This window comes from Heptranchias perlo, chromosome 8 (genome assembly GCF_035084215.1).
Source record: "Heptranchias perlo isolate sHepPer1 chromosome 8, sHepPer1.hap1, whole genome shotgun sequence".
In the NCBI taxonomy this organism is placed as follows: domain Eukaryota; kingdom Metazoa; phylum Chordata; class Chondrichthyes; order Hexanchiformes; family Hexanchidae; genus Heptranchias; species Heptranchias perlo.
This window is the reverse complement of record NC_090332.1, coordinates 32744892-32768883: the sequence shown is the minus strand read 5'-3', so window position 1 is coordinate 32768883 and position 23992 is coordinate 32744892. Positions and strand designations below refer to the sequence as shown.

General features: G+C 40.5%; 2 protein-coding genes across 3 annotated transcripts in view; one reads left to right on the top strand and one right to left on the bottom strand.

Moving 5' to 3' along the window:
• The window catches only part of LOC137324525 (N-lysine methyltransferase SMYD2-like), a 40582-nt gene extending 35594 nt beyond the window's left edge, over window positions 1-4988 (top strand). The window contains exons 10-12 of one of the 2 annotated variants that reach the window (XM_067988920.1): window positions 469-643; window positions 4194-4302; window positions 4713-4988. In XM_067988920.1, the coding sequence (XP_067845021.1) occupies window positions 469-643; window positions 4194-4302; window positions 4713-4793 (365 nt within the window). In that variant the 3' untranslated portion in view covers window positions 4794-4988. Of the gene's footprint in view, window positions 1-468; window positions 644-4190; window positions 4303-4712 lie in introns of both variants that reach the window. The other variant, XM_067988919.1, reaches the window with a different exon arrangement.
• A 5070-nt stretch (window positions 4989-10058) lies between these two features.
• Window positions 10059-23992, bottom strand: part of LOC137324524 (tyrosine-protein phosphatase non-receptor type 14-like) — a 260760-nt gene continuing 246826 nt past the window's right edge. The window contains exons 19-20 of the mRNA XM_067988918.1: window positions 23265-23428; window positions 10059-20580 (exon numbers count right to left, since the gene is read on the bottom strand). Coding sequence (XP_067845019.1) covers window positions 20452-20580; window positions 23265-23428 — 293 coding nt within the window. The 3' untranslated portion in view covers window positions 10059-20451. The remainder of the gene's footprint in view (window positions 20581-23264; window positions 23429-23992) is intronic.

The following is a 23992-nucleotide window of genomic DNA, read 5'->3' as shown; positions in this document are numbered from 1 at the left end:
AAGCATTTGGATGAGCACTTGAAATGCCATAGCATACAAGGCTACGGACCAAATGCTGGAATATGGGATTAGAGTAGACAGGGCTGATGGCCGGCGCGGACACGATGGGCCGAAGGGCCTCTATCCGTGCTGTATAACTCTATGAAAAGCAGGGGAAGATACAAGGCTATGGGGAGAGTGGAGCAATGGGATTATTTTTGCATTGCTCTGGCATGATTGGCTGCATGACCTCCTCCTGTGCTGTAAATTTCTGTGGTCCATTTAGAGGTCCCAGCACTTTATCATTTAATTTTGACCTCAGCATTCCCAGCACTGCTGAGGGCAAAATTTCTGCAAAAGTGTAGAGGTGGAGGGGAACAAGAGACGGCACTGACATTTTTAAAAATCACTTGTTTTAATCTCCCATTTGCATTCCAGCTTTTGGGAGCTCTCTGGTATTCTCTTGTACAATTCTTAACTATCTGGCACCCCCTAGTGAGCTGCTTGAGATCTGCGAGCTAAGTCTGGATAAGATGGGATCGGTCTTTGAGGACAACAATGTTTACATGCTGCACATGATGTACCAGGCCATGGGCGTCTGCCTGTATATGCAGGACTGGGACGGAGCTCTCCGCTATGGTCAAAAAATAATCAAACCTTACAGGTGATGGAAAGAAAATGTAACTTTTTAGCACTTTTTTAATACAATATTTCCTGCAGTCTCTGCGATGATTCCCAGAAATATTTTGTATTTGCTTTTCTTTGTTTTTTAAAACTAACATTAATATAGGCAATGTAAAATCTCACTACTGCATGAGTCATGCTTAAGAGTTTTGCACAGTGTGCTTTAGTAGTAAATTGTTGCTTGCAGTGGTATGTGGTTGTAGCCGCATTTTTGCATGTCATTAAAAATGTATAAGGTGTGACATGGAGACTAGGTTTTCTGCCAGATCTGAAATTAAATGTTGGGTAAACGTATTATTTTCTTTGGTAATTAGAAACTTTTAATTGTGTTCACTTGCTAACAATTTCCATGAGTGGGGCCTAAATTCTGTGTTGGCAAGAGGGGCCTGTAAGCACTGGTCTCCTTGTGAGCCAAAAATTTTATCTTAATTTTCTTTTGTACTTGCAAGCATTCCAGTAAATGCAGGTGATTTCAAATGAAATGCGAGTGAATCACTGAGTTGTGAAAATAAGATAATGGAGCTCAGTCTAGTTTCTTATGTAGTGGAACATGATCCAAGTGTCTTGAATTCTCAAGGAAATCAGTAAGGTGGATGTTGAAAAGAAGTTGTGCCGAGCCAAGCAAAAAGAGCTAATTTTTCACTGGTACTGCAGCCCATTTGTATCATGGACTGATGAGAGGTGGTTTTGTGTTCGCAATTCTCCATGTGTCAATTCTCCAATCTCCGCTGTGGTGAAAGTGTTGAATGAGACTCTAGATGCTTTCCCACATGGAGGCAGGGGAGATTTTTCTTGGGATACTCTAGTGCACCATCTAACTGTTACCTGCCCCTCGACCACAATTGATGCACAGTTCAAGGAGACCAGGAAAATCCAAATTAAATTGTTTTGAATGTGTTCTTCCTCCACCCCCACTAACAAAACGAAAGACGCCTTGTCCGATAGTAGCGCCTGTCAAGTGATGCTATATACCTTCAGGATTTATATTGTGCTCTGATTTCATTACATTTGAGGTGTAGTTGTAATATAGTTTAGTCTTCTGCAATAGACTGCATAGATATTTAAAATGCTCTCGACAAGCATTTAAATGTGGATCAGATAATTCTACTAGATCTGTACCAGGTATTAGATTTTAATCACTTTCTGATTCTCACTTCCTGGCTGCTGTTGCTTTGTTGTGCAGGAAATTATTGGTACCATGATTCCCCTGGGGAGGCACTATGATGGTTATCTCTACAGAAGGCTGTATCCTTCTGCAGGGACTGGAGTCACATATAGGCCAAAATGGGTATGGATGGCAGGTTTCCTTCCCTAAAGGACATTCCTTTCCTTCTCTGTTGTTAACTATGTTTGATAAAACTTCCACTCTACCTGCCTGGTCCTAAATCATAGATATTGTCTCACTCTATTCAAGTGACAAATGACTCTGGGGGTGAAATTGGTCTTGGGTGGTAGACACTCAGCAGTTCTTCCTATATGACTGGACTGCAGCCTGAGTGACGTTCAGCATGCATTTGCATTGCAGACGTTGATCCAAATTCCATTGTTCGGAGAGTTAGCGAAACATTACACTTTTTTGAACCAAGAAGTTATAAATATTGGAATCTGCTGCATTCATCTATTGTTACAGTTTAATGTTTACTTTTAATAAATCTGGTTCATTGATTATAGACAAAACCACACAATTTGATAGAATGATGAATATTCTTCTGCTATCTGGCACTTGTCATTTCCATTGGGCAAGTTACAGTAATGAGTCTGTCTGTTTGACCTTGCAGAATGCTACTTAAGGTCACACTTTTCTTTGTTATGAGCAAGGGCTGACTTGTGGGAGTGGTCCATGACGCTGAGCATTGGAGTAACATATGGTACAGTCCAAAAAATTGTAATAGCTGGTATTATGATTTAGATAATAGATACATTGATTCAAAATTAAGTTTGTATTAAGTGCCACTGACTGGTTCAGTTTATGTTGGAGTTTGTCTGCACTGCAAGGGAATGTCACCACCTTTTTGCTCCTGATATCAAAGGACCGATTTTAATGAATCTGAGCTACAAGTGTGAGAATTCATCGACTGGGAACACTTGTTGGGAGGTTGTGAGCGAACTAATCCTGATTTTTGCTCCCATTTAAAATGAAAGCTCAGCCGGTCATTAAGTGCACCCACAATTTCCTGCCGTGTGCTGCTGGGTGAGGCTTTTCACTGGGAGAGCAATTTCATAAAATCGGCTCGTGTCAGCACTCCCAGGTCTGATGCAGCACAGAAGTGAAATGCAGGGTAAAACTCCCTCTACCATACCCAAATCTCCACAAAAAAAAAGGCACCTGCTAAACCACTGAACTATTGCATTTTCCACATCAGCCTTTCTTTCAGAGAGAAATTTTTAATTTTGGTCCCGGTTTAGAGAGATTCGTGATTTGGACACATACTTAGTAAGAACTGCTCAAACTTAAGAGCTGGTAGAGAGAAACTACTTTCATCCCTTCTCTCTGGACTGGACTTGAACGTGGGCCTGAGGGGTAAAAGGATTGCGGTTTTATCCACTGCACCACCTAATCAGTCTGCCAATGTTTAAAGGAGCAACTGATTCAACAAATGGTGGGTCGGCAACAACAACAACTTGCATTTATATAACTCCTTTTTTAATCTAGGAAAGCGTCTGAAGGCTTTTTACATAAGCATAATCAGACAAACATCAATGCCAAGTTACGGGAGGAGATATTAGGAGGGGTGACTAACAACTTGGTCAAAGATGGATTTTAAGGAAGGTCTTAAAAGACATGGCGTGGTTTAGGGAGGCAATTCCTGAGCATAGGGCCTAGACATCTGAAGGCACGGCCATCAATGGGGCAAAGAGAGTAGGGGATGCACATGAGGCCAGAGTTAGGGTTGTAGGGCTGGAGGAGGTTAGAGATAGGGAGGGATGAGGCCATGGAGAGATTTGAACACTAGGATGAGAATTTTAAATTTGAGGCTTTGGAGGACTAGGGATGATGGGTGAGAGGGAACAGTTGCAGGATAGGATACAGACAGCAGAGGTTTGAATGAGCTGAAGTTTATGAAGGGTGGAAGGTTGGCAGGAGAGCATTTGAATAGTGGAGTCTGGAGGTGAGAGGCGTGGATGAGGGTTTCAGAAGTGCAGGGGCTGAGACGGATGATGTTGCGGAGGTGGAAGTCTTTGTGATGGAGAGGTTATGAAATTGGAAGCTTGGCACAGGGTCACATAGAATGCCAAGGTTGCAAGCAGACAGAATTTAATGCTTGTGGCTCTTCCACTCATTGCATCGTACTTTTGTCCTGGAGATTGAACTCCAGTGGTTCATCGTCCTTGGTTTCCAAATTTATTTCCCTTCATGAAAAGTACCACCTTGATCTGACGTTGGTGTATGTAGTCACTTAGTGAACTTTTCCACTTGCCTATGTGCAATCCTTAAGTCGTTAGAAACAAAATGAAATTTGAAGGAGGAAATTAAAATCCTACTTTTTCTAAAAAAAAAATAATTTTGCTTTTGTATATTTTTAAAGCAGCAAACACTATCCTGCATATTCTCTGAATGTTGCTTCAATGTGGCTGAAACTGGGACGGTTGTATATGGGCCTGGAACATCATTCTGCTGGAGCCAAGGCACTGAGGAAGGTAATAAGTTCACCTTGGGGGTTTTCTCTTTAAACCCAATACTTGGTAATTATAACTATTGCAAGATTATTTTGATTGCTTGAATTTAAAAGGATATTGCAGAGAGGGCTCAATGAGCCTTCCCCAGTGTTCTCGTTTTATGCACAGCAAATTAGGTTCAAACATACCAATGCATCATATTATTTTTTAAATCAGATGTGCTCATTTTCAAATAGAGGGGGAGAAATAAAAAACATTTTGAATTCAGAGATTTCCATTTTAATATCTTAGTTTTTTGCAACTGGAGTCATTCATTTTAGTGCCTTGAGAGAACTAGCTTGTAAAATTTGCATCTTCATTTAAGAGAGAATCACACTTTGGACTGGATCTTGGGAGAGATACTGAATGAAATTGGGCATTTTCTTTCACAGGCCTTGGCCATTATGGAAGTGGCGCACGGCAAGGATCATCCGTATGTTTTTGAAATTCAAAAGGAGCTGGAGGAAAAATGACTGTTTTCCTTAACTGTCAAAATGTGAGACTATATGCTGGTGTCTGTCAACAACACCACTGTTCATTTGAAATATTTGTTCATATCTGTAACAACCAGTCTGAAAATTAAGGCATGAAGGTCAAAGGAATGCTGTTTTTACTCTTGTGTTTTTAATATTTAAATGAATATTACAATAAAATGTATTGTAAAAGCTTTGAATAGTTATGGGTTCTGTTAATTTGTTTTAAGGATTTTATCATTAAAGCATGAGCATGTGAACAGTAGTCCATGTTCTGTAAACACCTACTTCTTCAAAGCAGAATTTTCAGTTCTATAGGAAGTGGGACTGGGTAATTATCATTTTGGCTTTGCCCCATTCCACTAAAGTGTTCATATGCCTTAAAGGCATAATCAGTCTGCTCATGAACACTGATCGTAGTAAAACCTTTCCTTGTTTTCAGTGCAAAAAAATTAGAAATTATTCCCAGTCCGGATCCTCTTGAAATGTGAAAGTAGGTTTATTCAAACTCATTCTGTGAATGGCATTAAATCCCACATTTTTATTGGTTATTTTGACCTCCACAAATGTTCTGCAGGACAAAACCCTGAAGAGGTTCAAATATTAATTAATTTTAAGACTTATGCCTATTATACAGTTCTTTCTGTACATTTATTTAATAATTTCACAATTAAGGATCTATTTTCCCAACAGTTAGTTGGTACAATGATGGTGTGTAAAATGGAAGCCTTTTAGTCTCGTTTGAGCTTGGTCACAGGTCCTTTGAATTTAAAAAAAATCAGTGTATAAGGAGTTAAAAGCAATTGCTGCCCCAGCCTAAATCAGTACAAATGTTGCAATGATTAACTGGCTTGATGGGAGGACCCAAGTCAGTGTTCAGACAAAAACATAATGGGGGAGATTTTCCTGTTTCTGCATCCAGGTGCACTGGATCATCTGGCCATAGCGAATATCAGATATTTATGCTAGTCAGAACACATGCCTGTAAAGGAACCTGTCAAATTTTCTTTGTTAATTTAAATTGAAGAAAATTGCTTGGGTTCCTTATATAGGCATTTACTCCAAACTGCCTGATTTCCTGATACTCGTTTCATCCAGCCAATCCTGCATGCAGAAAATCTTCTCTAAGTTTGAGTCTTCCCTAATGTATGAATAGTATTAACTCTCGGAGCTACAGTTATTCAAAACCACCACCTAATGTTTTGGAGATATGTATTAGCCTGGACTGTTTAAATTAGAGAATCAACTTTGCCTGTTCCCCAGGACCATGGGCCCACTTATTGTGGCAAGGCACCATAATTCATTCCCCCTCTTGGCCATCTGAGGTAGGTGCCACATTAGTGCAGTAAATGATGTTGACACTCACCCAAAATAATTACATGCCTCTAACCTGGTCAGGGGCACAAACAATAGAGCAGCTGGAAGTCCCACTCTGCCACACTTCTGCCAGTGGGACCACAGGAAATGTAGGGCCTTGTTCCTCATTGTTTTAGCTACTGGATCTAGAGGCAAGAGTCTCGGAGGTGGTTAGAATATAAGAAATGTGTATAAAAGATATTGCAAACTATTTACTTTCGTCAAGCTATCATGGTTAACATCTACTGCAAATATATTCACTTGTTTAATTTTTGGCAGCTAAAGCTTAAAATGAGATGTGGTTGTGACAGCTGCTATTATCTTGAAGGTGTGACGAGGATCTTGTGAAGGCAAAGGATAGATCCAGTAACTAAAATACAGTAGAGGAACGCTACACAATATGTTTCTTAAACCCCCCAACCAAGCCAAACTTCTCTAACAAATTTCCCTTGCATCCCATCCTTCAACCAATTTATTATTCATTCTCGCTTTTACCCTGAATCTCTACCGTCTAAGCTTAAATACTAGCCTTTCATGCAGATTACACCACAGTATACAGATCTTGTTGATTTTAGGGTTCACATGGACCAAAGGTGCAACTAGCCAAATTTAGTAGAGATTCAACTTCTTTTTTAAAATCCAGTTTTTGTGTGGTTTCAGTGGAACCTGCCTGAATACCTTGCTGAGGGTCTTAAACTGTTGTATATGCAGACAGATTTGAAGAGTTCAGGTGGGTTCCACTGATATGCACGGAAACTGAGAAAACAAGGGCAGTTTGAGTTTAAAGAAAAACTCCGTCTCCTCCTCCCTAAATTCATGGATCGATTTTGGCCTGGGCCTGTATGGACAAGAGTGCGCTGAAACTAATAGGCCTAAGGATCAAAGGAAATTGATCCTCAGACCTCATCAACATACTCTGAGAGCTGCCAACGCTGGTCGTGCCATCACAAGCAGCTCCAATGAAGATTTCAATCTCAGGCTGCCTGCCTCTCGGTAGTGGCCCTTGGGAGAGGGAGGGATTGGAGCAAGGGCTGCTGAAGAATCCTAAGCAGGGTGCTGATCGCCAACTAACTTCTGGATAGGGTTCTTGAACAGGCATTAAGACCCTTAAATATATAAATTAGGAGCCTAGGGCCTGATGGCCCCACAAATTTAGCAGTGGGACTAATGCTTGCAGATTCTATGCAAGCTGTCCCACTGTTAAATTGATATGCTTTGTGCCTGAATTCTGTTTGTGTGTAGCATATGACACCCAAGTAACAATCCTGTAAAATAGTTGTGATGTGGCGATGCCAGTGATGGACTGGGGTGGACAAATGTAAGGAATCTTACAACACCAGGTTATAGTCCAACAATTTTATTTTAAAATCACAAGCTTTTGGAGATTATCTCCTTCGTCAGGTGAGTAGTGAATGAGAGGTTCTCAAATCGCATATCTTATATTAGGCTGGGACACCATCACACTAATCAAAGGTGTCGTTGGTGTTCAGACAAGTTAGCCACGGAAAACAGTAGGTCCTAGTATGCTGAATATACAATGTGTCAAATTACACAGACCGAGAGAAAGAGACCCGAAAGGCAGAAAGAGAGAGAGAGAATTTCCAGTTGTATTAAAAACATAACTTTTTTTCCCTTGCTGATGGGGTTACATGTAGCGTGACATGAGGCCGTCCTCATGGGTGCGGAACTTGGCTATCAATTTCTGCTCGACGATTTTGCGTTGTCGTGTGTCTCGAAGGCCGCCTTGGAGAACGCTTACCCGAAGATCGGTGGCTGAATGTCCTTGACTGCTAAAGTGTTCCCCGACTGGGAGGGAACCCTCCTGTCTGGCGATTGTTGCACGGTGTCCGTTCATCTGTTGTCGCATGGTCTCGCCCATGTACCATGCTCCGGGGCATCCTTTCCTGCAACGTATGAGGTAGACAACGTTGGCAGAGTCACAGGAGTATGAACCGTGTACCTGGTGGGTGGTGTCCTCTCGTGTGATGGTGGTATCTGTGTCGATGATCTGGCATGTCTTGGAGGTTGCCGTGGCAGGGTTATGTGGTGTTGTGGACGCTGTTCTCCTGAAAGCTGGATAATTTGCTGCGAACGATGGTCTGTTTGAGGTTGGGTGGCTGTTTGAAGGCGAGTAGTGGAGGCGTGGGGATGGCCTTAGCGAGGTGTTCGTCATCGATGACATGTTGAAGGCTGCGGAGAACATAGCGTAGTTTCTCCGCTCCGGGGAAGTACTGGACAACGAAGGGTACTCTGTTGGTTGCGTCCCGTGTTTGTCTTCTGAGGAGGTCTATGCGATTCTTCGCTGTGGCCCGTCGGAACTTTCGATCGACAAGTCGAGCGTCATATCCCGTTCTTACGAGGGCGTCTTTCAGCGTCTGTAGGTGTCCATCGCGTTGCTCCTCATCTGAGCGGATCCTGTGTATTCGTAGGGCCTGTCCATAGGGGATGGCCTCTGACGTGGTTAGGGTGGAAGCTGGAAAAGTGGAGCATCGTGAGGTTGTCCGTGGGCTTGCGGTAGAGTGAGGTGCTGAGGTGCCCGTCTTTGATGGAGATTTGTGTGTCCAAGAAATAAACTGATTCTGAGGAGTAGTCCAGGGTGAGTTTGATGGAATTTGTTGATGTTATCGTGTAGTTGTTATCGTGATGTTATCGTGTAGTGAAAAAAAAGTTATCTTTTTAATACAACTGGACATTCTCTCTCTTTCTCTGCCTTTCGGGTCTCTCTGTGTCATTCAGCATACTGGGACCTACTGTTTTCCGTGGCTAACCTGTCTGAACACTAACGACACCTTTGATTGGTGTGATGGTGTCCCAGCCTAATATAAGATATGCGATTTGAGAACCTCTCATTCACTCACTCACCTGACGAAGGAGATAATCTCCGAAAGCTTGTGATTTTAAAATAAAATTGTTGGACTATAACCTGATGTTGTAAGATTCCTTACATTTGTAAAATAGATGAACAGATTTAACATTATACATGTTTTTGATTCTTTTAAAGAGGATTATAATCATGATGTGTTACGTGGAGAAATTTGTAGGATGGTACAGTACACCAAATGACTTGTTCTAATGATTACTATAAGTGTAGCTGTAGTCTAACCAAGGAGCTAAATCATTAGCAAATTTGATTTTGGTGTTGACAAAATTGCAGTTTGCTGTATACAGAAGCAATTGATACAGACCAAACAAAAAAATGTCTTTAGGTCAAACAGCTTTGGGTCTTGCATAAAAATTATGAACCAGATAGCCTTATTCCAGCATAGCATGCTCACTTGCTAGAGTTCCCACAAGCAGTTACAACTCAAGGACATGTCTGTATACTTGAGTGACACCTTAGAAGGGGGTCCATGCATTCAATTAATTAAGTCTAGCTTGAGGTTCGATTACATTCACCTAAAACATTGCAAACATTCGCCCAGATAGAGGTGGTCAAGTGCAAACTATTAATAGCATAAGTTTTAAACGCTTTTTTTAAAAAAAGCAACTATAACTTTACAATGGCATATCCTTGCAATTGTAGATAAATAAAATAGTGTTAGTAATACATCTGGTCTGCCTTGGTCGCTGACAAATAAGAGTTATGTTGCATTTCATTCTATTGCAGCGTGGTTCTGCTGTTGTCTGATATGGTTTGGTCAATAAATCTTTTCTTTAGACTGGGTTATGTAGCAGTCTAAAGCAAACCAATTTAGATATTGCACATATAAAACCTTACACAAAAGCAGTAGATCCTAATACAATTCTCAAATGTGGGCATATTGATGAAGGGAAGTAGTTTTGTAAGATGCCATTCCACTAATAAAGGCTATATACTGGGAGTTTCAATACAATATTTGATAAATTGTGGAGGTGGGGAATATTGTTTGTGCTCTTCTACATTACCTTATAGGATGGGTAACAGTAGGATTTTTGGAAAAAATGCTTTATTGTGTATATGAATGATAGACATAATTATCTTTTACAAAATGTTTGGTACATTCATGAATAAGGAAAAATATTGTCACTGAAAAGCATATACAAAATAATTATTTACACAAAAACAGAGAAAGAAACAAATGATGATTTTGTTCTGACAAGGCATGTGAAGCAATGCTGAATGGTATCAGTATCCACGGAAGGAGAGGCAGCAAAATCCAATGCAAAATACTGTCATGTAGTATCTGTTTTATACCGGAAAACTGGAAAGGAAAGCTTATACACTGGTCAGAGTACATAAACTTGATGTAAAGAGCATGCATTGTTAGTTTACAAGGGGAAGAAAGGATAAACAGAACATACAGCCATTTCACTTATTGTATTTAAAACCATTAAATTCTGTTGAAAGTCAAATATGTTGTGGACTTAAAAATCCACACATTACATTTCCTGTTACAAAGTTACACTTTTTCCAGACATATAAACACTAAAGGGCCGAAACCCTTTCACTGAGTTAGTATAACACACATTTGTAGGCTTATCTATTTTTTAAAAAAGTGCACATTTAAAAAAAAATGCCAGTCCATTGTACCACTCCAGCCAATAGGAGGTTTGCTTACTGTAATGACATCTGGAGGGTGCATCAACATCATTTCCCTCTATATCTGCCAGGTATCTAAAAAGCTGCCATGCTACGTCGGATGAAACTCATACCACAAGGCATATGGTGGAAGGATTTAAGCAGCTTAACTGCTATTTAACCAAGCTGCTTTTCACTGCTTCATCTTTCTGAAAATCTCAATATGATTTGAATACAGTGGAGACAATGGGTTATGCAATATAACATCACTTCTGTTATAGTGAGGAGTCATGAGCCCTCGCCCCACCCCAACTACATTATTCATTTTTAAAAAGTCGGGCTTTAAAAAAAAAGTCGGCGATAGATTGTCACTCAGAAAAGATTTTGCATCAACTGAGTTTAGAGCCAAAGTCAGTGAGGGGTTATTAGCAAATACTTTTGTTTTTTCCTGCTTTTTTAAAACATGAGATGCAGGGAAGTGGTTTTGGACAGGTGCAAATACCAACTGAATCCAGTATCAGCACATCAGTGCTTAAAAATTAGCTGTATATGTCATAGATTAAACTGCCAAACTGTCCAGTTGGAATCTGTGGACCCCACAAGAAATAAACAAGAACCTTTTTATAAGGAAGGCACATGCACATTGGCATACGAGATCACAAATGCAAAATAAAATCATTGCTTATTGTGCGCTTTTGAACTTTCAATAGATTTAGGGGACCAGTAGATTTATGAACAAACCATACTGCATTGTTTTTTGTCCAAAAAAATGTGCCTCTCTAGTGCTGGGCTTGGAGTGTCTTCATTGGTAATGAGTGAAACTGAGTTTGTAATCAATTGAATTTGGCAACTGATTAGACACAATCCTACTTGTCAAAGATAGTGACCAACATTCTTAGCATAAAAGCAATCCTTGCTCTCTTTTATTCACTATTGATGTAGCTGTTGACATTTATCGGAGAATATTATGAACCTTTCTATGCAAGCAACATGTTTTTATTCATTAACTGACCTCCTCCCAAAATCAGAATACTTGTAACACAGAGTTAGAAAATGGACTCAGTAAATTAATTAAATCCAGCCCAGACAGCAGTGATGAAAATCTCCTCTCAAAGTTTAAGTGAAATAAGTGTGGACAGTTTAAAATCAACTTTCTGGTGGACTCAAGTCTCCAGCACAAAACTAACTTTCCATTTCTACTCACAGGAAAGAGCTTCTTGGTACATTAATAACAACACAAAAGCAAGGTGAACCATAATTAATTAATATAAAGACATAGGAGTTTCAGCAAGAAGTTCACCATTATTTTCCCATAGTCTGGAATAATGTTGTACTTGTTTCACAACAATATGGCAAAGTTGTTACTGCGACCTTATGAGAAATTTAGTAAGACACAATGATTTAATGTTGATCTTGTATGACATTTTATACAACTTGCAGTTTTAAAGAAAACTAATGTAAGATTCCCAGTGTCTTTGTGGTGGGCATTCTGACATTTTGGCAATGGTTCAGCTAACTGTGCTGTACATGGTTTCCAATTGGGCCCAAATAGGCTAGAATGTGATCAGCTGGTCAAAGTTGAAGCCAACTATCTGAATATACAATTGGAAAGGATTCTGGCTGCACCTCAAACCTACAGTGATAAATGCATTTATATATATATATATATATATATATAAAAAACTTATATTTGTATAGCGCCTTTAACGTAGTAAAAAAGTCCCAAGGCGCTTCACAGAGGCATAAGAAAAAATGTGTACATTCAAAAGCATTTTAGTAACAATAAAAACAGGGTTGTGGTGCTTGATTACTGATCATAACAGATATTAAATCAAGAATCAGAACATTGTTAAAAATTGGTCAACAACCAACCATTCAGCATTTCCAAACATCAAATATAATGTAGTGATAGGCATTGCAGCAAATGTGTTGCAATTTCAGTTATGGCAATCATTTGGCAATCAATATAGAACATTATTCAACAGCACATATGCACCCAACAGTTCAGACCTTAGCAATATTGAAAAGCAAAAAAAAATACTGTGTGACAATATGGATATTAGCATATTAAAAACTCGGATCGGGCTTTATACCAACCTGTTAAATTATATAAATACACAAATTAAGATCAGTCAACAGTATTAGTCAGTGGAAGGAGCTTGCAAAGTCACAGCATGCCAGCCATCTTAAATAAAGCTGTCAAAAAAGTACTTGACAAGGGTTTATTAAATCAGAGAAGCATGAACATATCTACTCTATTATTTACTTTTCATAGACCCGTTGACTGCTGTTGGATGTCTAAACCAGTCAAAGGCCTGCCAGTTTCCCTTATTTTATTTGTTCTCACATCATCCAGGTATGATTACACAACAGCTTAAGCACAGCCTATGATGTCGTGCTGCTGGGAAGTGGTCTTTGAAATTTGTTTTCATCTGTTAATTACTGATAACTAGTTCATATATTTTGCTAAACAAAAACAAATGTGCACAGAACTGTGGCCCTGAAATTCCTTGAGGGTTCTGTCGATCTCCCGCCATAATTCCAGTGGTTCTCTGGTGTTTTTGGGGAGTTTCCGACATGTAAGGGGTGGAACTGTACAAAGCAAATGACCTCAGGGAGCGGAGTCTGTGCGGGGACTTCCATTGCCAGGTGTTCTTGGCTCAGTCAGGACCCTGCATGTCTGTGGAGGCCGGTACACCGAGTGAGTTACAGCGTACTGGCTTCCTGATGGGTGAAAGTGAGGACCACCAGTGGGATCCAGGCCAGGGAAGCAGCCTGGATCCCTGAGGAAAAGGGACTTCAAAAAAAATGTTTTGAACTGCCCCCTTACACACGGCATCGGAGAGTACATGGCTGGGTGGGGAGCCTGGGTAAACCACCCCATCCCCATGGCAGGCAGTACCAGAGGTGTATCTGTAGTGGTGCTGGTGCCCATACAAATTGAGTGCCATCCCGCTGACCCCACAAATTCTGGCAAGGATCGCGCTGGAGGACATCAACGGGCATGATCCCAGTGTAACCACCAGCATGGCACCCCAAGGAATTTCAGGGCTTGTATGTTTATATATATTTCACTTACAAACCAGCACCCCTGACCAAAAGCTAAAAAAGCACCATCCAGACTTCCAACTTGGTTAATGTTTGAGTACAGTTTTGCTTAAACCTAATGTTAGTGTGTCAGCAAAGGGATTATAGAGCCAGCACTATTCTTCAGTTTTTCATCCTCTGCCATATTTCCTTACTTTTATGTTCCAATCTTCAAACTGTCTCCAAGCACCTTTTTGCAGATGACCAAATTAAGTGTTATTAAATGTGATCTCCTCTCACCATTGCATTATACAATTTCTGCATTGTTTGTACTTGATCATTTTGGCATCTGCTGACCTCAGGTTTGCATGTGGCTTTTGCTCATGAGCTTTGTAATAATAATGGCAGTATATTTTTTAATCCAGTTACTTCCATACAAGTAAATATTTTTAAGTTATTACATCATTTTCCATCCACATCTACAGCGGAGAAAATTCTGTGTAAACGCTGGTTAAATCGTGCTTATTTTGCACCAATGACTTTTTTTTTACTTAATAAAGGGCTGGAAACAAAGTCCCTATTATTTCCACAACTGACCAAACTACAGCAAGCTCAGAGTAAAACCCATGTGAAAGTATCTATATTTCAATTAAAGAAGCTTGTTTTCTTTCCCCACCATTTGCATGTTAAAAATCACGTAACCAATATGTGCCTGATACTATCATGTTGAAATGATGCACTGCCCCCTCTCTAGTAACCAAAGCTGGCTAATCCATTCCATAAACAGGAAGAAGGGAATATCTGGTTACTTATATCACAGAGACCACAAAGTAGCATGTGAAGAGTTATTTTGGCATGTCTGTCCAGCTTTATTCAATCCCCATTCTCTGCTACTGTCACCTTTATTAATCCTTTGAGGACGGGTGCAACATTTCTGCATAAAAATAAAAATTAAATAAGAATAAATCTATTCTAAGAATATTTTGACTTAAGAACTGTTCAATGCTTTAGTGCATTTCTCTACAACTACCTTATAACACTCAATATTACTAATTTACAAGAATTAATTTGCATAATTATTATCATGAAAGAGAGGATGAAAAGTTTACTCAAGAATCCTTGCCGAGATACAACATAAGTATTAAAAGAAAGCAATTCACTTTTTCACTTACAATATAAAAAGATCTGTCCAGGGATTAAAGAATTTCAAGATTAAGTCCTGAAATTCTTATGAATGACCATCTTACAAAAGTTAGACAAAGACCAATTTTAAAATGGAACTTAACCCCCAGCGATGAAAACATCTTTTTCTCTACAGTCTGCTAGAGTTAAATGTAGTTGTTGCAAAAAGAACCATTCAAACCTAAAAAGGTAGACAATGGAAAATGTCCTTCAGATGTCTTACACTTGGCACTCTTTTTTTGTATAAAGATAATATGTTTCATAAATAAAATTGAACATTTAAGGGGTTAAATTCGATAACCTCTGAATCTGGGCGCGGGGGTCGCGGTGCATGATTGAGTAGAATGGGTCTCTACTCTGTGGAGTTTAGAAGAATGAGAGGTGATCTCATCGAAACATGTAAGATTCTGAGGGGGGCTTGACAGTGTGGATGCTGAGAGATTGTTTCCCTTGGTTGGAGAGTCTACAACTAGGGGGCATAGTCACAGGATAAGGAATCGGCCACTTAGGACTGAGATGAGGAGGAATTTCTTCACTCAGAGGGAAGGCTGAGAAAGATAGATTTTTGGACTCTAGGGGAATCAAGGCATATAAGGATCGGGCGGGAAAGTGGAGTCAGCCATGATCTTATTGAATGGCAGAGTAGGCTCGAGAGGCCAAATGGCCTATTCCTGTTCCTATTTCTTATGTGATTAACCTGTGCCCGGTAGTTCCGATGCAGGCAGCACGTGAGATACATGCTACCTGCTCATTTACCTGATTCCAGCACAAGCAGCCAGGCCTGGCTGCGTTGTTCAGTGACTTCTCACCAGCAAGGGGGACCCAGATATCACGTGAGTGGCTTGCAACTCTTAAAGGCAGCCTGCATTTCTTAAAGGCAGCCTGCACCTCTTATTTGCAAAATAGAAAATACAGGTCCACATGGAGTCTGAACGGAGATCAGACATCGCAAACGTAAAACACAGATGCAGATCCTGTCCCTATGTTTACAAACCGTTGAGTGATATTAAAACGTTAAAGATTGCGCACTACTAAATCCCACATCCTCCAATCTGCACGCCAGACCTCACCAATCTGCCGATCTCAGTTTGTACCAGGCCTGCGAGAGAATGTGCACCAAGGTTCTCTGATGATAGCACTAGAGGCCTTGGTAAAGAGGTGGACAGAAGGACGGACATCCTATATCCACAGTGGGGTAAGAGACACTCCAGACATATGCGCCTGAGGCTCTGGGAGGCAATAGGGGACGACATCAATGCCAGGTGCATAGCACCACGCACATGGATGTAGTGCAAGAAGAAGTTCAATGCTTTGACATGAATGGTCAAGGTGAGTGAGGTCAACTATCAAGTGGCATCTCCTACCAACTGCACCACGAGCCACATCCACTGCTCCACACACTACACCTCCCATCACCCACCTACCAACAAACTCTTTCAATCAGTACCCAACTCTTCCAATCAGATGCTTCCTCTCACATTACCACTGTTGCAAGGTGCACACCCACAACTCACAGGTCACACACACTGGCAGCTATTCAACCATGACAGGTACATCACCCAAACATCTTAAAGGACACTCACCGACACGTCCCGCTTTTTGGCAGGAGAAGTGGCGCATAACAGGAGGCAGCAAGTGGTAGTGGCATTTAGCACCTCAATCCTGTTCCACCATTCGCTGAGATCATGGTTGACCTGTAACCTAACTCCATATACCCGCCAGAGTCCCATACCCTTGGTTAAAAAAAATCTATCAATCTCAGATTTAAAATTAACAATTGAGCTAGCATCAACTGCCGTTTGCAGAAGAACGTTCCAAACTTCTACCACCCTTTGTGTGTAAAAGCGTTTGCTAACTTCGCTCCTGCATGTCCTGGCTCTAAATTTTAGGCTATGTCCTCTAGTCCTAGTATTCAAGTATAGGAGACCTCCAAAAACAAATGCATTAGCAGCCAGAAGCAATAATCCAGCATCTAACCTGTAAATCCTGCATGGTCACTTTAAATAGCGCTGGTGGGGGGTCCTCCAGGCCGTCTACGCCATGTTCAGCTGTTCGTGGCTGGAAAGTTGAGTGCCAAAATGGTATCTATCCCTTTAAATCAGCATTGCACACTGATCTAACGCATATTCTCCTTACTTTAAATGGTGCTGGCGTTCGTCATCTGCCCATGCGCAAACACCTTTACCAAGATGGCATCCGGCGCACGTCAAGCTAGAAGCGTGTGAGCGCATTCCAGACCGTCATTTTGGAGCCTTAGGAGGTCGCGAAGCACCTAAAAACCGGGTGCTACATGGTCCAATTTATAGCCCTTAGTGTTATTTCTGGATTAATGCTCTTAATATAGTTTTCAAAAAAGATTTGGTAATAACACGTTATTTAACTGGACATGTTTAAAAATTAAATTAAAATGAAGCTTTACTTTAGCACCCCACATTTCTTGAACGATCGTTATTGCTTCTTTACATTGGAGCAAAATAAATCTTATTCATATGCATCTTGATCAACCTTACACTGTCAACCAGGTGAAATTATTGAAGAAAAAGCAAAATACTGCAGATGCTGAAAATCTGAAATAAAAACAGAAAATGTTGGAGAGAGGAAGGTAGGGTTAATGTTTCAGGTCTATGACCCTTCATCAAAACTCATAGATCTGAAACGTTAAACCTAACTTCCTTCCTCCACAGATGCTGCCTGACCTGCGAAGTGTTTCCAGCATTTTCTGTAGTTATTGAAGAGTTGTCAGTTATTAGGTTCTTTGGGTAAGTCTGTATAACACACCACATAAACATGAATTCTAGTGCTTGGAGCTAGCACAAGACAAAGCAGTACTAAAAATATATTTTTTTTTAGGGTCCCAGGTTGTTTTTTTTTAATAAGTTATTTTCCCCTCCCTGAGGACTCCTCAGACCTCATATCATCACTGGCTAAGTAGCAACATCCTTCAGGTTGGCAGGCTGTAACAAGTGGAGCGCCGCAAGGATCGGTGCTTGGGCCTCTGCTATTTACAATCTATATTAATGACTTAGATGAAGGGACTGAGTGTAATGTATCCAAGATTGCTGACGATACAAAGTTAGATGGGAAAGTAAGCTGTGAAGGACACAAAGAGTCTGCAAAGGGATATAGACAGGTTAGGTGAGGGGGCATGAAGGTGGCAGATGGAATATAATGTGGGGAAATGTGAGGTGATTCACTTTGATTGGAAGAATAGAAAAACAGAATATTTTCTAAACGGTGAGAAACTATTAAATGTTGGTGTTCAGAGGGATTTGGGTGTCCTCGAACAATAAAAACAAAAAGTTAGTATGCAGGTACAGTAGGCAACAAGGAAGGCAAATGGCACGTTGGCTAGAGTACAAGTGTAAGGAAGTCTTACTACAATTGTACAGGGCTTTGGTGAGACCGCACTTGGTGTACTGTGTACAGTTTTATCTCCTTATTTAAGGAAGGATATACTTGCCTTAGAGGTGGTGTAACGAAGGTTCACTAGATTAATTCTGGTGATGAGAGGGTTGTCCTACAAGGAGAGATTGAGTAGAATGGGCCTATACTCTATGGAGTTTAGAAGAATGAGAGGTGATCTTACTGAAAGATATAAGATTCTGAGGGGGCTTCCCATGGCTAGAGAGTCTAGAACTAGGGGGCATTGTCTCAGGATAAGAGGTTGGCCATTTAAGACTGAGATGAGGAGGAATTTCTTCAGAGGGTTGTGAATCTTTGGAATTCTACCCCAAAGGGCTGTGGATGTTGAGTCATTGAATATGTTCAAGGCTGAGATAGATAGATTTTTGGACTGTAGGGGAATCAAGGGATATGGGGATCGGGCAGGAAAGTGGAGTTGAGGTCGAAGTTCAGCCATGTTCTTATTGAATGGCGGAGCAGGTTCAAGGGGCCGTATGGCCTATTCCTGCTCCTATCTTATTTTCTTATGTTCCAGGCCTCTAGCAGTGCTATTTAACAAATACACCCAGAATGACTCTTCCTCTAATTTTTCTTCACTACTGCAAGAGAGCACTCCAACATTCCAAGGCTGAAATTGGTAGCTCACTGGAGTTCCACCGGAACAATCCTGTGTCATCCTATTTAGACATTTTCAATCCCATATTGTTATACCAATCATTATCTGTGGTTCTGATGCTTTTGCCTTCCCTCGCAAAAAGTCCAACTGTCAATTACTGAACCAAAAACAATTGCCAAGATTGGCCATTGGCCCACTCTCTGCCCCCTCCGAGATGAATTTGCCAATTAAGTCATTGAAAGTACTAATGCTGCTCTGCCACACTTTTGGACAAGTTAACAAAGTTTTGTGTCCTTAATAGCAATGTGCACTGTCTCTGCTGTGTGGCTAACCTAGATAATACGGCCAAATAATATATAAGTTAGACCCATTCTGCATCCGATTACCTCCCAATACAGAAACACTTGCCTTCCCTGGCTACTTACCTTCTTCCACAAATCGCACCCAGCTGCCGAAAGTCCAATTCTCCGAGCATTCGAAACATACTGTTATAAAGGAAGATTCTGGCTTCCTTAAAAACAACTGCCAAGTGACATTTAACTTCAATCTGTAACACACTGCTGAGGGAGCCACTGCCAGATGTCTCAACCTCTGTCCTTAAGTCTTCCACTAAAAGTCTCCAGCCATTTATAGGAAAATGTATCTCTATTCTGATTCTGCCACTAATCACCAGGTGAAACCACCAGGATACTTGGGGACTCCCATACACTTCTATTTACTCGCAACAAGGTCTGATGTGGGTCATTGTGGATACTAAACTGTCCTTGTACTCCTGCAAACTTTGTCCCCTATACTAGTGGTATATAACTGCATCTGAAATACTGAGATGCATGAAGTCTCAAAGGGAAAGGATTTTCAAAAAGGTGAAAGCATGTATTGTCATTACTTTAATTATGTAAAGTAAAAATAATTTGTGCGGACCATCAAGGGAGGAGTTTGTTCTTACCATCTATTTTTAACACTTTAATAATCAGCTCATCTTTGCTGATAAAACTATCCAGACCAGGCTTTGTGACAAAAAAAAATCTAACCTTTATTAAATGTTTATGGTCTCATTGGGTCATCATCAAATAACTATAAAATGGATACTGTTTGGTCTTCTAATAATGTGAACGAGGCAATGTTAAAGGAATTTTGCTCATGAGGTAATAGAGCGGCATTTCCAACATACTTTTAGCTCATGGTCATTAGTCTTCTCTACAAATTTGCATGATTTGACAGTGCTCCATTTGGTTTTGTTGGAAAACATCATTCTGGCACATTACTGTGCAATCAGAAGCACAGCAACTGCAAAAGAATGTCCATCATTCACCCATGATAGGTGTGCACACAGAATGTTCTCTTTCTTGCTACTTTACTCAGTACTTCAGAATTTTCTATGGCAGGTTTCAACGGCAGCCTTATTATAATTTAAAGCCAACAAGACGCACAACAGAGTCAAGAGGAGAGTTCCAAAAATCAAAGTACCACATGACAAAATACTTGCTGTACTGAGCTGCACTTTTTTTTAAGAAACTAGCTCCATTTCCACTGCTAAGTGTTAAGGTGGTACAAATACAGAGTTTATGAATTCACATCTAAATCAGCCGGGAATTCTTCAGGAACTGAATGAGGACCTGGTAGACAAACTTGTACTGGGCTATGGTCTGCACCATTAACATCCGTTGTTGTCGGAGAAACCCCAGCATAACCGGCACTTCCAGCTTCTGAAACAGAACAACAAAGATCTGTTAAGGCACAAACTGACAGACACCGGACTTTTAAGACAATCTAGTGCAGATACTAACATCAAACAAACTAAACAAATACCCAAGATTATTGCCCTACAATCCTCAGGTATTGAAAAAAAGCATTATTTTCAAAATTTCCCATGCATCCGTATTATGTCATTATTCCAAAATTGAAAAACATTTTGACTTTCTCTTTTAATGTCCGACCTCCTGATTGAAGTCTTATTGTTCTCTCAGTTTCCAAGGCAGGATTTTGTCATTAGGTGTTTAGCACCTGGGTTCAGAAATAATGGCTTCAATCAGATGGCCAAGCATTGCAAAGTTAAAGTTTAATTATTTAAAATAAATACTGGGGACATAGTTGTGAATAAGGTCACACTTGGCACTTAACTTCAAGTAACATTAGGAAAGATATCAAGGTGAGAGGGTGCAGAAGAGATTTACTAGAATGGTACCAGGGATGAGGGACTTCAGTTATGTGGAGAGACTGGAGAAGCTGGGGTTATTCTCCTTAGATCAGAGATGGTTAAGGGGAGATTTGATAGAGGATTTTAATAGAGTAAATAAGGCGAAACTGTTTCCAGCGGCAGAAAGGTCGGTAACCAGAGGACACAGATTTAAGGTGATTGGCAAAAGAGCCAGAGGCAACATGAGGAAACATTTTTTTTTGCAGTGAGTTGTAATGATCTGGAATGCACTGCCTGAAAGGGTGGTGGAAGCAGATTCAATTGTGACTTTCAAAAGGAAATTGGATAAATACTTGAAGGGAAAACATTTACAGGGCTATGGGGAAAGAGCAGGGGAATGGGACTAATTGAATAGCACTTTCAAAGAGCCTGTACAGGCACGATGGGTCGAATGGCCTTATCCTGTGCTGTAACTACTATGAAACTATGAATTCTACCAAGTGACTCAGAATGCCTAGGATGACTCGATTCAAGAGAATACTGAGGCATGACTATCCCAATCTGCAAGTGCAAATGAAAAACCCTGGCCTCAAAGATCTGCAGCCATTCTGGTTGATAAGATATAAAACAGTTGGAAACTACTTTAGGACTCGGATATAATGGGTCTTGGCTTTGTGCCGATGTATCCTCAATTGCTTTCTTGGGCGGAATCTCTCCCTGCCCCAAACATGGTGATTGACATAAGAGGAGTGTCCAAATGTCAGAGTTCATCGTATCATAGAATGATACAGCCATTCGGCCCATCGTGCCTGTCCCTGGTCTTTGAAAGAGCTATCCAATTAGTCCCTCTCCCCTGCTCTTTCCCCATAGCCCTGAAAATATTTCAATATCTTGGGCCCTCATTGGGATCCAGCCTATGGCTGGCAGAGGTACGCCTGTTCAGACAACTGGTGGTTGTGGCGCCTATCTGAGGGCGCAGGCCAGGATCATAGCCTGGACCCCTGAAGATCTGGAAGCAGTTTTTCTAAATTTTTAAAGCATACCCCTTACAACAGGGACTTCAGGGGCATTGAAAACTTGTTTTGGTGGGTGGGTGGGGGAGGAGGGGGAAGAGGGGGAAAAAGACTCAGCATCACGCCTTCACTGCCTGCTTGCATCATTAAGTCAGAGAAGGCAAAGCCCCATAAACATGTCCTCAAGTGCATACACAGCGGCTCACCAGCCTCTTTTTAAAAAATTACCTTTTTCTGGTGGAGAGTCACACCACCTGCTTATATACAGCAACTGATAACCATCTTTATCCACCTTCTCCAGTTAGCTTCAATAAATATGCACTTGCCATTTTATGCTGAGTTTTTGTCTTTGGCTCTATCTCCAAAAGGGTCCCACAATGGTGACAAAACTGCAGACTGAAAGCGGTCTAACTGGAGTAATATATTGATCTGATCCTTTGTAGGAGTTATGGATTTAATAGGTGGGTTACTAGGCTATATATGGAGATGTACTAACTGGTGCTCCAGATAGGCTTGAGATGATATGTGCAATGAAAAACTAATGTCCCCAATTTCAGTAATTTGTCCCTGATTTGTGTAGGCTGTGCCCTGGTTAGCCAGTTCAGAAGTAGATAAACATGTACTGGAGTAATCAAATCAATAAAAAAAATCATCTCAGTCTAATATGATTGTTGCTAGACCTAAATCCAAAATCGGCCATAATAATTCAACAGTTTGAGTTCCAACAGACGGGATTGAAAGATAGGAGAAGGCAATGATTTTAATGTCACTAATGTCACACCATCATGATAACACTATGGTAACACAGGAAGCTGATCATGTCTATATTTCAGATGTGTAGAAAGCCGAAAGATCAATTCACTCATTAGAATACCAACTTTAAAAAAGTACATTCAGTGAATATTTGCGTTCATCGGAGAACGCTAGTACTCAGGAATGTGGGCAAACAAAATAACTGATAAAACGGTACAAAGTACCAAGGCCAGCGAGAAACAAGATTGCTTGACATTCTTCTTTCCTCCTATCACTAGGAAGCTTCAGTCTATTTCAGACTCTCAGGCTACTTATTTATAAATGGATCACAACAGAATAATGTTAATTTATAATGGCAGGTCCATTTTTTTGAAACATTTAGATAGTTGGGAATTGCAGTTTTCCTATGACTAACTCAACTGCTAACCAGCGCACCATGGATTGAAAGTCCATCAAGTACATTTGCAAAACCATCTGTTGTACTCACCTCATTATGCTCCAAACAACCAATCATGACTTCTGTTAGAATCACCACCCCTGTTCTTCCGGCTCCTGCACTGCAATGCACAACTATTGGTGGGTTGCAGCTCTTGGTAGAATCCAGCATGCTATTGGTGTGTCGACGGACTGACTGAATTTCTTCTAGATAAGCTGAGAAATTAAATGGGAAAATGTAGGTGCTAACAATCAAACTGCTAGAGATTACAGTAACTTTCGCGCTAGCTCCCACCATCCAACAAAACATCTCAAGCAGGAATGAACAAATTAAGTTGTGTGTGGTTTATCAATATTTATGAAGAGTTCAATAAAATTCCTGAAATGCTGAATATAAAATGCGATTTCTTTTGCTTTCACCTAAATCTCCACCCGCCCCCCCAACAACGAGCCATGTTTTCAGTAACGGAAAGCAGCTTGTGAAGACAAAGGATTAGTGTCCATTACTGGCAGAAAGCTCTTATCCACACTAATACCATTCAATAGAGTAACGATGGTTGTAATCCAACAGTTTTCTTTTAATCTTAATTGATAGATAAAACCCAACTGTCACACAAAGGAAGCGCTTTTAAAAAAATAACACTTCCACTGGTGTAAGGATATAGATTGTATGAAAAAAATCTGTACACAGGTAAATCTAAATCCTATAGAACAGAACCCGTTATTTGCCTTCTTTTCAGAGGACAAACAAGGGAAGTCCAAAGTCAGACCTTGTGGAAA